The sequence below is a fragment of the Ammospiza caudacuta genome, chromosome 15 (genome assembly GCF_027887145.1).
Source record: "Ammospiza caudacuta isolate bAmmCau1 chromosome 15, bAmmCau1.pri, whole genome shotgun sequence".
In the NCBI taxonomy this organism is placed as follows: Eukaryota; Metazoa; Chordata; class Aves; order Passeriformes; family Passerellidae; genus Ammospiza; species Ammospiza caudacuta.
The window spans coordinates 16327158-16339118 of record NC_080607.1 but is presented as its reverse complement, the minus strand read 5'-3'; the positions used below and the strand labels follow the sequence as shown (position 1 = coordinate 16339118).

Genomic DNA, 11961 nt, shown 5'->3' with positions numbered 1-11961 from the left:
CTGCTTCCTCAAATCACACAGCAGAGACACCAATGCCGACCTTCACTCGATATTTATTGCATCCAAATTTTCTGTCTCAAAATTTATCTCAAAATTTGCTCTCTGCCTCATCGAAATCTCATTAGATAGAAATTGTCACCCAAGAATATTTTACACATAAAATGTAGTCAAATATGCATTTAGGGGAAAATTTGTTGCATTTGTTGCTGCATAATAAAACCTTTCAGGGACATTCAGGTAAATCTAAGTGCTTTTAGTCACAAACATTTCACTGATACTTCGTAAAACAAAAATCCATATGGGGGAATGCAGTTAAACCCGAGAGATGACCGACATTGTTTCCATTCAAAATTGTAGAGGTTTAGTTAGCAAAATCCATTTCTGGTACGTTTAATATTTCATCACATTTTAAGTGATATCTTGAAACTGTTTGGTTTAATCTGATTTTACCTCGTGTTTATTGACCTGAAGTGAGGCAAGTTTGGATATTGCAATTCTCCAAAGGGCTATTCAGCAAATGTCTGGCTGTTACAGATCTCTAGTTTCCTTCTCAAGGGAAGCTGAAAGTAAATGCTTTGAGTATTGTTCAGTCTTTATATATTAAAAAAGAAAATCTTTTTCTGTTACTGCAATCAAAATAAAGATATAAAGATGGAAACTTCTAGTTTTAAGATTCAGGCACTGAAATTGTGTAATAAATGTCTAATACCACTATGTCTCTTAATGGCAGTTGGTGCTGGGGACTGTTCCCATTTTCTACTCTATTAAGCAGGAAGTTTTGTAGCATAATTACCACTGAAGTCCCACAAGTCCAACTGTTGTCACCAGACAAAACTTTTACCTGCTCTGAAAATGCTTTACTGAGGCTAAGAGTGTTCCAGGCCATAAGCTCTGGCACAGTGAAATTCTCTGGGCTGCAGATTCCAATGTCCCGCCCAGGAGATGCACAGCAAATTTTGGTTGTGGGAAGGAAGATTCTCCTGCCTATATAAAAATTGTCATGCAAAGTGTATTTAGTTGAACTTTCTGTAAAGAACCAGGATCTCCTCCAAAGCCTTGTGAAGTCTCAGACTTGTGGTTTTCCCATTCAGTTTCATTGGAATGTTTAGTTCTGGGCTCACTTTTTCTCCAATTTGAAGTTTTCTGAACCTTCTGTTAAAGTATTACAATGGTTACTCTGAAATCACCTCCAGAGGAGGTGTAGAGATGTTTCTTATGAGACTCTCAGTGCTTTTTCTTTCTTGGTTTGGGATGGATTAAATTCAGATCTGGTACTTTCTTAGGAAGCTCTGACTGGTTAATCACTCTGTTCCAAGTTCACTATTATTTCTCACATCTATGGGATGGAAATTGCCTCCTAACCAAATGGAGATGAGCCAAACACTTTTTCTCAAGGATATTTCCATTGGCTCCCAGCCTCAGCTTGTCACTGCACTCACTCCCAGTTCGTCCCTCACAAAAAGCGACCACAGGCACCGGGGTGCCCTCACCGTCCCCCTGCCTGCAGTGGAAAACGTGGAAAACCTGCCCCTTGTGGCTCTGCTTCAATCCGTGTCGTTTATCCTGAAAAAGTCTTTTTTCCTTCCTGCTGGCAAAAAGACTCGAATGTTTCTCTCCTGACTGTTGGAGCAGTGTTCCAGGAAAAGCTGCTTCACCACTGTAGGGCAGCACAGAACAGCACAACTCCACTGTGCTGCAGCTCAGGTGCTGGGTACACTCTCTGTACTGAGCTTTGAAACGCAGCAAATCCCTTGATTAGCACAGCAACCACATTTAAACAAGGATTTTGTCTGTTGGACATCCTATAACTTTTATTTCTGAACAGGATTTTTTTTGGCCTTTCATACCTAGCAATGCATGGAAGACAGTAATTTCTTTTTACTATTTTTCAGTTAGAAACAGAATGAAAATAAAGGACCTTTTAAATAATTAATCAGCAAAACTCCTGGCTGGTCTCCAAATCCCAGAACACCTTACCTTCCCCTTTCTCACAGTGAAACTCTTATAGAACTGAAGAACAGGAGTGGATCTGAAGAGGGACAAAGGGAAGGGACTTTCTCACATGGTCTCACTAATGCCTCTCCTTGCTGAGGCCTGATTGTGTGATCAGTTTTCACTGTAGACTTGTCCCCTGTTCATCTCATTCCCTAGGGCCCCTCCCTTCCTTGGGGACCCTCTTGACCTGTTATCTTTGCTCAGCATCCCCAGGAAGGTCCCAGGGTGATCCCCAGTGCTCTGGGATCCACTTTTGAGGATGGGGAGCAAATCCTGCATCCCGGGCTGCCCTGCCTGCTTACAGAGCCGCCCCAGAACAGGAGACGTGGCTCCCACAGCACCTCTCTTCTGCTCAGAGATGCCCACTTTCATCCTCCAAAGTTACCCCTATATTTTGTTTGTTTGTTTGGGGGTTTTTTGGTTTGTTTTCCTACGTGTCAGTTTTTCTATTCCACCCTAACATGATTCCTATCAACTTGCTGTTGTTCAGCGTCCCCCTCATGCTTCCATGGGAGGGAGGGAGGGAGGGAAACGCTTTTGTCCAGCTGCACCCAGAAAAGGAACACATCCCTTGGAGAACATATCCCAGGGAGAACACATCCCTTGGAGAACATATCCTTTGGGGCAACACATCCCATGGACAACACATTCCATGGAGAACACACCCCTTGGAGCAACATATCCTTTTCTTTCCTCTTCCCTTGCAATTCCCGCACGATTGCTGCTGGGCTGGGAGGCTTTGCAGGGCAGTTTGATTTTACATTTCCTGGTTTGTTTTACATTTCCACTGGTTCTTTCCCCCTGAGGGGTGTGTGCCCACTGCCCGCCTCCCCTCAGAGCCCGCCCGCCCTCAGGCCCCCTCAGCCGCCGCCATGCCGGGCTCCCGCCCCGCCCCCGCCATTCCGCGGCGCTCCGCCCGTTCCGGCGGCCGGGCGGGGAGGCCGGGCCGGAGCCATGGAGGACGCCGATTACTTCGAGGGCAGCGCAGCCGAGTGGGGCAGCGAGGCGGACGGGGGCGCGGTGAGCGCCGGGGGCAGCGGGGCGAGGGATGACCGCAGCCCCACGCGTGTCCTGGAGCAACCCCTGGGCACGGGCTCCGAGCGTTCCCCTGGGTCCGGAGCATCCTCCGGGACAGCCCTGGAGTATTCCCCGGGAGGGACCCGGAGCGACCCCCGGGCGGGTCCCGGAGCGTCCCTCGGGCCCTCCCGTTCCCCTCGACCGCTCCGGGCTGAGGCGATAGCGGCGGGTGTGAGGGCAGGGGCCGGGGCTGTGCCGGGCCAGGGCCCCGGGGCTAAACAGAGAAGATGGTGCGGGGTTTTTGTACCTTCCCCGTCAATATTCACTGCCTGTCGGGGTGCGGGTCCATTGCAGTGCTGAGCCCAGGTGTGTGTGCTGCTGTGGGCACAAAGAGCCTGAATGTGAGGGTGTGGGTGGAGACGGGACAGGGAGACTGACCTGACTGTGCTTGTGAACAGCAAGATGATGAGGATGGGGAGGGAGAAGATGATGCCGAAGTTCAGCAGGAGTGCCTGAAGAAATTTTCAACGCCTGATTATATAATGGAACCGTCTATATTTAACACGTTAAAGAGGTGAGTGTGACCTGATGTTTGTTATGGTGTGTTTGAGGTGTCACTTCGTATGGAAATGTGTGCAAATGTATAAATGGTGCTGTTGTTTTCCCTTTAAATTTACATTTCTATTTATTTTTTGCTTTAATATGACTCACATAGTTCTTTTGTAATTCTTTCATCAGATATTTCCAAGCAGGAGGATCTCCAGAGAATGTTATTCAGCTCCTCTCTGAAAACTACACTGCAGTGGCACAGACTGTCAATTTGCTGGCAGAGTGGCTCATTCAGACAGGTATGATACAGAGTATTTTGGGTCCATATTGTGTCAGAAATATCTGAATTTGTGGCAAATTAGTTCATACATAGGAAGTGGATTGTTACAGAGTTGTCATCCTTTATGTGGCTAAGTCCTTTATAATAATAGGTTTATTCCACTTGGAGAATAATGATGCAATATGTTGAGGAAAGGCCAACAAACTGTGTTATAAAAGGTTTTATAGTTGAAACAGCTGCATAAATTATAGCTTCTTTTTAATTTCATTCAAAGGGCAAGGGTGCTGTTATATAGGCAGTATAAGTAGTGCTTTTATCCTATAATGGAATTAATTATGTAATCATTATTACATTACCAGAATTATTGTACTCTGATTTTAGAAATGTAGAACTACTCATTGTTATTTATGTATTATTTTGTAGAATATTATCAGAACTACTGATAACCAATATTTAAAAGGATGAACTTCAGTGTGTAGTAATGTGGCTTTGTGCCTCAGCCCTGGTAATCCCTCTTGTGGTTAAGACACTCCTGCATTTGTGTCTGATGAGGAGAGAAAGAGGAAGCTTGTGACCTGAGATCCTAAACAGTTCAGTATTTAGGGAAAAGGTGGAAAATCTGTAAATCTGTATCAGTGTGGCTCAGTAGCAGAACTGATGGCTCTCCTCTCATCTTCTCTGTGCTGATAAATTTTGGAGTAGTGTCTGTTCTCATTGGAAAATGTGGGATGCTGCTGCTGTGTTCCACTGGACTGCTTTGCATCTGCTGAGTGTTTTGTTCCTTCTGTGCAGGTGTTGAGCCAATGCAGGTGCAGGAGACTGTGGAGAACCACTTGAAGAGTTTACTGATCAAGCACTTCGACCCTCGGAAAGCAGATTCCATCTTCACAGAGGAGGGAGAGGTGTGCATGCAGTCCCTGTTCCCGTCCCTACACAAGATCCTTCCTGCACACCTTCATCTGATGGAGTGGTGAAGGAAGGGAAATGGAGTCTTCAAAGCTCTTTGGCTGAGGAACAACTGGTTTCAGAAAACCAGCTCTGTCTGACTGGAGTCCTCAGAGGTTTAGAGAGCTTGGAAATTTGGAATGCATCCTCCCTTGTAATAAAGCTCTGTAGAACAGCTCACAGGAGTGCTGAGAGGTAAAAGCCTTGCTTTTGATGGTCCTGACAACAAGACATTCTTAAATCTCTTTCTTCTTTTCAGACTCCAGCCTGGCTTGAGCAAATGATAGCACATACCACGTGGAGAGACCTTTTTTACAAATTGGCAGAAGCCCATCCTGATTGTTTAATGCTTAATTTTACTGTGAAGGTACTATGCTTAAGTCTAATCAGTAAGAATATCCAAATATCCATAGTGGGCTAATTGTTCTGGCATCAAATGTTAGTTGTGGTCTTGCTTGTATCTTTTATGTATTCCTGCTAATACTAATTAGTAGAAGTACACCTTGGTGGGAGGACTTGAGCTACAAGTTGCAGTACATATAATTTCCCAGTTTAAAGTACTGTTTTTTCAATTTTTGTTGAGGTGTGGGAGTCATCTTATTTTTTTTTCTTGTTTGTTTTCCTTTGATCTCTGTTTAAAAATTTTGGATTTCTGGTGCAGTGGAACATCTCAGCCAGTTTTGTATGTTTCTGTGACAAGAAAAGAATGTTATATTAAAAAGAATATGCTCTGCTACATTTTTTATTATTGTGCTTTTTTTTGGTACACGTTTATTGGTTTCCTTTTCTGTAGACCACAATATAAATGTGAATTCCAGTCAGTGTATGCAGAAGTGGAATTTAGATTCTCTGTGTTCTTCTAGATTTGGTAGGATATCAGAAATAGAAATGTAAATAACACAAGATTTCTTTGATGTTTTTATTTTTATAGCTTATATCTGATGCTGGGTATCAAGGGGAAATAACCAGTGTTTCAACAGCATGTCAGCAACTAGAAGTATTTTCCAGAGTCCTGCGTACATCTCTGGCAACAATTTTAGATGGAGGAGAAGAAAACCTTGAGAAAAACCTCCCTGAGTTTGCTGTAAGTTTGGTTTTTTGGGATTTTCCCCCCTTTTTTATGAAGAAAAAGAAGTGTTCTGCTTTTCAGTTAGGAGGTACAGATCACTGTGGGATTGTAGCCAATCTTGATGTCCTACAAAAGCTTATGAAGAGAAGGTATATCTGAGTTAAAACAATTTATGCTTTTTGGTCATTCTGTGACTAAGAATTCTTTGGGTTGCTTCTGTGACACTTCTTACATTTATTAACTGGATTGTAAAAAGGTGGGGGTAGAGCTGTTGTAATTAACATGCACTTCAAGATCTAAAGATCAGTATTGTCAGTCCCCTGGCAAATGAAAATAATTCTCTTATCATCCACATCAGTGTGAAAGTTGCCATCTAAATCAACCCAGCATTTCAGTGTTGTGAAACAGGCACAATTATTGTACTCTGATTTCAGAAATGTAGAACTACTCAAAAATTATTTTTAGCTGGCTTTTAACTTCTCTTAGTATTTAAATACTGCAGAGAAAGTACTGAGCATGAGTAGAACAGATTTTCCTCTCAGTTTTGGAATTTGAGAAATGAAGTTCTCAATCAGAAATCTCTTCTTGTGTGGTGTCAGTGCTTTTCTGTATTTTCCTCTTGGCATTTGTGCTTTGTTTTTTTTCCTTTGCGATTTTGCTGTTTGTTTTTTTCCCCCGCTTTGCTCTCACGGCAATGCAATGACAGAAGGCCCCTGGGCTGTTTCCTTGCTGTCTGGTGAGGTTTGTGCTGTGCTTTCACAGAAGATGGTGTGCCACGGGGAACACACGTACCTCTTTGCCCAGTCCATGATGTCCATCCTGGCGCAGGAGGAGCAGGGCGGCTCCGCCGTCCGGCGCATCGCGCAGGAGGTTCAGCGCTACGCCCACGAGAAGTGAGTGCCCCTGTGGGAGCAGGGACATGGAGCCCACCACAGCCTGCGAGCCCTGCTGGCTTTTGCTCGTCCTTCATCACCTTTCACCAGCAAAAGGAGAATCTTTAGCTGCAACAGAGCAGTTCTTCTAGCAGGGCTTGAAGCTGTGGGACAGCAGAAAAGTTCAGTGTCCTGTACCAGAGAAACCTAAAACTGGAAAAGCAAAGACTTTATGTTTGTGTATTAAGAAATATACTTTTATTTTTTGTTAACTTTTTGGAGATAAACAAGGCAAACATAGGCCTATTTCTGTAATTACCCCAAGGCATTACATCCCATAGAATATGCCCTGTTGACTCAGTGAGACTTCATCTGAAATGTCTGAATTAATAAGTGACTGTGTGTGTTTGCTCTGCCTGCAGAGGCCACGATGCCAGTCAGATCACCTTAGCACTGGGTACTGCAGCCTCCTACCCCCGAGCTTGCCAGGCTCTGGGAGCAATGCTGTCCAAAGGAGCTCTGAATCCAGCAGATATCACGGTCCTGTTCAAAATGTTTACAAGCATGGACCCACCTCCAGTAGAACTGGTCAGTATTCACCTGTTTGTAACCTCTGAAACTTGTTTCTGTTACAGAAGCACTCGGAAATGGGGTGCCTTGTGCTTCGTGTTGTATGGACACAAAAATCAAATTAGCACTCACTTGTCCCTCTGTAATTGTAAGTAAGTGAATTGTAAAGTGAAGCTGTTACTTGCATTCTGGTTTGCATCAGCTTCATGATACTTTTGTTGGGTTTTTTTAATTATTCCAAGTTGTGTTTTTTTAAAGAACTTTTCCATACAATATAAAGATTACAAGGAATTAATTCTTTAACAAACCAAAAAAAAAATCAGAAAAAAAAATCCCTGCCCACTTTAGCAGTTTGTTATAAACAGGCCTAAATTATACATTTCACATTTCTCACTGCATTGTTCTAACATGGGTTTTGGTAAGAAAAGGCAAGATTTTGATACTTTAGAAATACGGTCTGTAACTGATTCCTTTTTTTTCCCCTTTTTTCTTTCAAAAGTCTGTGTCTCTTCAGAAAACTGTTTAATGTACTTTAAAAGGAAAATGTGTTTATCTTGTTCTATGCAAGGTATATCAAATGCAAAAACTCCGTTCTTAGTCACCTGTCATGATTCTCAGGCTCTGATAAAATGTTCTTTAACTTCCCAGATTCGAGTGCCTGCATTTCTGGACCTCTTCATGCAGTCCTTGTTTAAACCAGGTGCTAAGATCAACCAGGACCACAAACATAAATATATCCACATACTGGCATATGCAGCTAGTGTTGTAGAGATGTGGAAAAAGGTAATGTCCACTTCTGTGAATAATATTCTTTTTTACCTGCAGCAGCCTGCTTCTGCTGAAGAATATGTATGGTTGTGAAGTCACTCAGTTTAAAATAATACATTCAGCTTAGTTTAATTATTTTAATATTAAATGCTTCTGCCTTCAGCTGAGGTGATTAAAAAGTGTAGATCCTGATGATCAAACAAAAGTCTGAGTGCACTGAGAATTAAATAAAGCAAACATCCCTGTACTTCAGCTCACTCATAATTAATTCTTCTGAAACTTGCATGTGAGTCTGAATTTTGAGACACAGGTGCAATCCTAGGCTTATTGCAGGTCAAGCTCCTTTCCTTAAATAACCAAAAACATTTGCAACTTTTGCATTCCAATTTTGCAATAATTTTACAGAACAAGAGAGTCAGCATCAACAAGGATGAGCTCAAGTCAACCTCAAAAGCCATTGAGACTGTTCACAATCTGTGTTGCAATGAGAACAAAGGGGCATCAGAGCTGGTTGCAGAACTGAGCACTCTCTATCAGTGCATCAGGTGAGCAGGGAGGCTGGGAATCTCTCATGACTCATAAATCCTGTCTTTCACACACAACTTGTCCTCCTTGGGTGGCAGAAATGATTTTCTGTGCCACTGGAGAGAGTGATGGCAGATTCCTGTGGGTTCCTAACAAAACTTCCATTTATTTTCCATGCTGCTGTGCTAAGGTGATGTCTCTCTGTAGGTTCCCAGTGGTGGCCATGGGGGTGTTGAAGTGGGTGGACTGGACAGTGTCAGAGCCACGGTACTTCCAGCTGCAGACTGATCACACCCCAGTTCACCTGGCCCTGCTGGATGAGGTAAGAGTGTCTGGAAACTGTGCTGAGAGCAGGAACAGCTCTGCTTCTTGTGTAACACTGAGTGCCTGTCGTTTGCAGTAAGGCAGTAAATATGCAGAGATGAATCTATCCAGAGTAAATTGTCTGGTTTTGTCAGCTCAGCATTATTTATGCCAGGAAAACTTGGGCATTATAGAAAGAAATGATGGAATGCTTTTCTAAATGAATTTCTGTCTGGCACTGAACATCAATGTAAACTTGTCTGGTGCATTGTGTTTTAAATTGCAGTTCTGAGGGTCTCACTTTGCTGTGTTGTTTGCAGATCAGTACATGCCATCAGCTGCTTCATCCCCAAGTTCTGCAACTTCTTGTCAAGCTCTTTGAAACAGAACATTCTCAGCTGGATGTGATGGAGCAGGTGATACTCAGAGGATTCAGGTTTTTGTTTCTTCACATCTGTCACTCCTTTTGCTCTCACAGCAGGGTTAATGTAGAAGTGGTTAAAATGTAGCACAGCAGGTATTGAATGAATAAAAATAGCACACTCTGAGGGCGAGTTCTGAAGTGTTGGCTCTCCCCTCCCTTCCCCTCAGCTGGAGCTGAAGAAGACTCTCCTGGACAGGATGGTTCACTCGCTGAGCCGGGGCTACGTCCTGCCCGTCGTCAGCTACATCCGCAAATGCCTGGAGAAGCTGGACACAGACATCTCCCTCATCAGATACTTTGTGACAGAGGTCAGCAGCAAAAACTGTTTACTGAAGGCTAGAGATCAAGTTTAAATCAGATCCATGTGTTTTGGATATTGAGAAATACTTCAGGTTCAGGTCAGAGTCTGAGCAATGTCTCAGTGTTCACCAGGCTGTGATTTGGTCCTGCTGATCCTGACTTCTGGAAGTAACAAGGTACTCACAGAGCACCTGAGAGTTCATAACTGACTACTTGCACTTGAGACCTCTTGTTCTCCATCCAACTACTTGTATGCTTCCAAGACTGGTATATGAATTAAATGTCCCTCCTCCCCCTGTAAGTGCAAGAATCATCAGTTTTTGTCTGTTCTTTCAGGTGCTCGATGTGATTGCTCCTCCGTATACCTCAGACTTTGTACAGCTTTTTCTTCCAATCTTGGAGAATGAAAGCATTGCAGGCACTATAAAAACAGAAGGTGAACATGATCCTGTCACAGAGTTCATAGGTAAGTCACGTTTATTCCTTCCATACCTGCTTCCATTTGTGTCTGTTACATCTTGCAAATAATGTTTAGGAGGAAGATTGCTAAATATAGGAATGCCTGCCAGCTGTTTTCACAGACAACTTCCCTTTTAGGGGCCTGTGTTTAGCAATTTCCCTGTGATCAAGAATCTGTGGGTAGTAGTGGGGAAAGTGAAGATAAATACTGCTTTTTGGGAACTATCACTGCAGCAAGGAAAGGAAGGAAGGAAAGTTGTCTGTCATGATATGATACTCCACCCTAAACCAGAAACATCTGTCCAGACTCTAAAAGCCTAATTATTTACATAATGCAGAAATCCATATGCAAATATATAAATCAGAATCATTGTAATGTACTGAAGAGTGTCTTTTTTTCTCTCCTTTTAAGCTCATTGCAAATCTAACTTTATTATGATGAACTAAGGAGTGGAAAACATCAAGAATGCGGCCAGAGCTCGTGATCACTGCTTTGCCATGCTCTCCACCTGTGAGGTTCTAAAACTGGGAAAAAAAACCCCAACAAAACCAAGAAACCTGAACAAGGAGGAAAAGGCTGAAGGGCATTTGCTTGACTCGCATGGTGACCCTGAAATTCATAACCAGAGGAGTGTTTGTGTTTCGTATCAGAGAACTGTTAATGTCATTTGGGAAATGGAATGATACCAAAGGTCTTTCTCTTGTTACACAAATCAGTATAAATCTGTGTTCTGAAAAGGATGGATAGCAAGAAACAGATTTATTTGAAAGAACTTGCAGAATTTGTCACTGATTCTTTGTGTAATAAACAAAATATGAAGAAAGGGTAAGGTAATTCCTACTAAAAACACTTTGCAGATAGTTCTCTGAATAGGTCCTGAATGCTCTAGGCTTTGATATTGCAAGTTGTAAAAAATAGGAATTTTTGGATTTGCTCTGTGCCTGCAACACAGAAGCCCGAATGTCTGTCCCTCCCTTTTGCATTATATTAGAATTTTAAATGTCCTACATGAAAACAAAAATGTGTTTTGTGTAACACAAGAGGAGTTGCAACAGGCAAGGTTATTTTGTATGAAGAGAGGAATTCTGAGTGTGTTACCTTTCAGAATCTATTTCTTGCTAAATAGATGCAGCAGATGTTACTGGTAAGTTTCATTACCGTATCATTACTGTCCCAAACTATGAAACGTGTGCCCAAATTTCATTACTGCTTGTTGTGGCTTTGTTTTTATACTGATCTCTACTCTGTCCTGGCTGATGCCAAACTGTGGGAGAACACCCAACAATATAATTTACCTTTAAATAAAGGTGTTTGTTCTTTTGCAGAGATGTCTTTCAGTTTCATTATGACTCGTTCTCTCTGTTCATTGGGCTGGATTCCTCTTTACACCCCTCACTTTTAAACAAACTGTAATTTTCTTCAACAAACAAGCACATTTTGCTCCTCCAAGTACATCTGTTTTCTGAAGAAGCTGCTTTCTAAAAGACACTGAAACTCTAAGTCCAGATGGATGTAAATTTACAAAGGAAATCACCTGAAAAGGGCAAAAGTTGCTTCTCTAGAGGCTGTTGTGAACTTCCTTGCTTATCTTTGAATAAAAGATTTACTGTTATTCTAGCTAACTCTCACCATTTAAAATTTGCATGTGACCTAGTTTTTGTAATTTAAGTAAACTGTTGAATTAACAGCAGAAATTATTCACCTTACAGAGAATAAATTTAGGATCCAGCCCTATACAAGCTCTTGGTGATAATCAAGAGCAGTTTGCTCTGTGTTCATGCAGCTTTACCAGCAGTTTAAACAAGATTTATCTTTACTTTCCTGTGTTCAGCTTGGTATCACTTCCTCTAAACAGTTCCTCTGTAGATGATTTGTAACTTGTTA

The 11961-nt window shown here is 42.4% G+C and overlaps 1 protein-coding gene across 3 annotated transcripts; it reads left to right on the top strand.

Annotated features, from left to right (window-relative positions):
* The first annotated feature begins 2949 nt into the window (after positions 1-2949).
* Positions 2950-11401, top strand: NELFCD (negative elongation factor complex member C/D). 3 transcript variants are annotated; one of them, XM_058814543.1, is made up of 15 exons: positions 2950-3015; positions 3471-3586; positions 3751-3860; positions 4634-4743; positions 5046-5153; positions 5718-5870; positions 6618-6748; positions 7150-7315; positions 7946-8080; positions 8471-8610; positions 8798-8912; positions 9214-9309; positions 9485-9625; positions 9954-10083; positions 10489-11401. In XM_058814543.1, exons 1-15 carry the CDS (start codon positions 2950-2952, stop codon positions 10521-10523), a joined length of 1752 nt encoding a protein of 583 aa, XP_058670526.1. In that variant the 3' UTR covers positions 10524-11401. The 3 variants fall into 3 exon arrangements, with proteins under 3 accessions (XP_058670526.1, XP_058670524.1, XP_058670527.1); XM_058814544.1 differs by lacking the exon at positions 2950-3015 and adding an exon at positions 3217-3378; XM_058814541.1 differs by lacking the exon at positions 10489-11401 and having other exon boundaries at positions 9954-10145.
* The last annotated feature ends 560 nt before the right edge of the window (positions 11402-11961 follow it).

Excerpts from the sequence above, each read along its gene's own strand:
- NELFCD (XM_058814541.1), top strand. The coding sequence starts at position 2,950 with ATGGAGGACGCCGATTACTTCGAGGGCAGCGCAGCCGAGTGGGGCAGC. Across the intron at positions 5,154-5,717 it reads TGCTTAATTTTACTGTGAAG|CTTATATCTGATGCTGGGTA; the intron begins GTACTATGCTTA and ends TTATTTTTATAG. Across the intron at positions 5,871-6,617 it reads AAAACCTCCCTGAGTTTGCT|AAGATGGTGTGCCACGGGGA; the intron begins GTAAGTTTGGTT and ends GTGCTTTCACAG.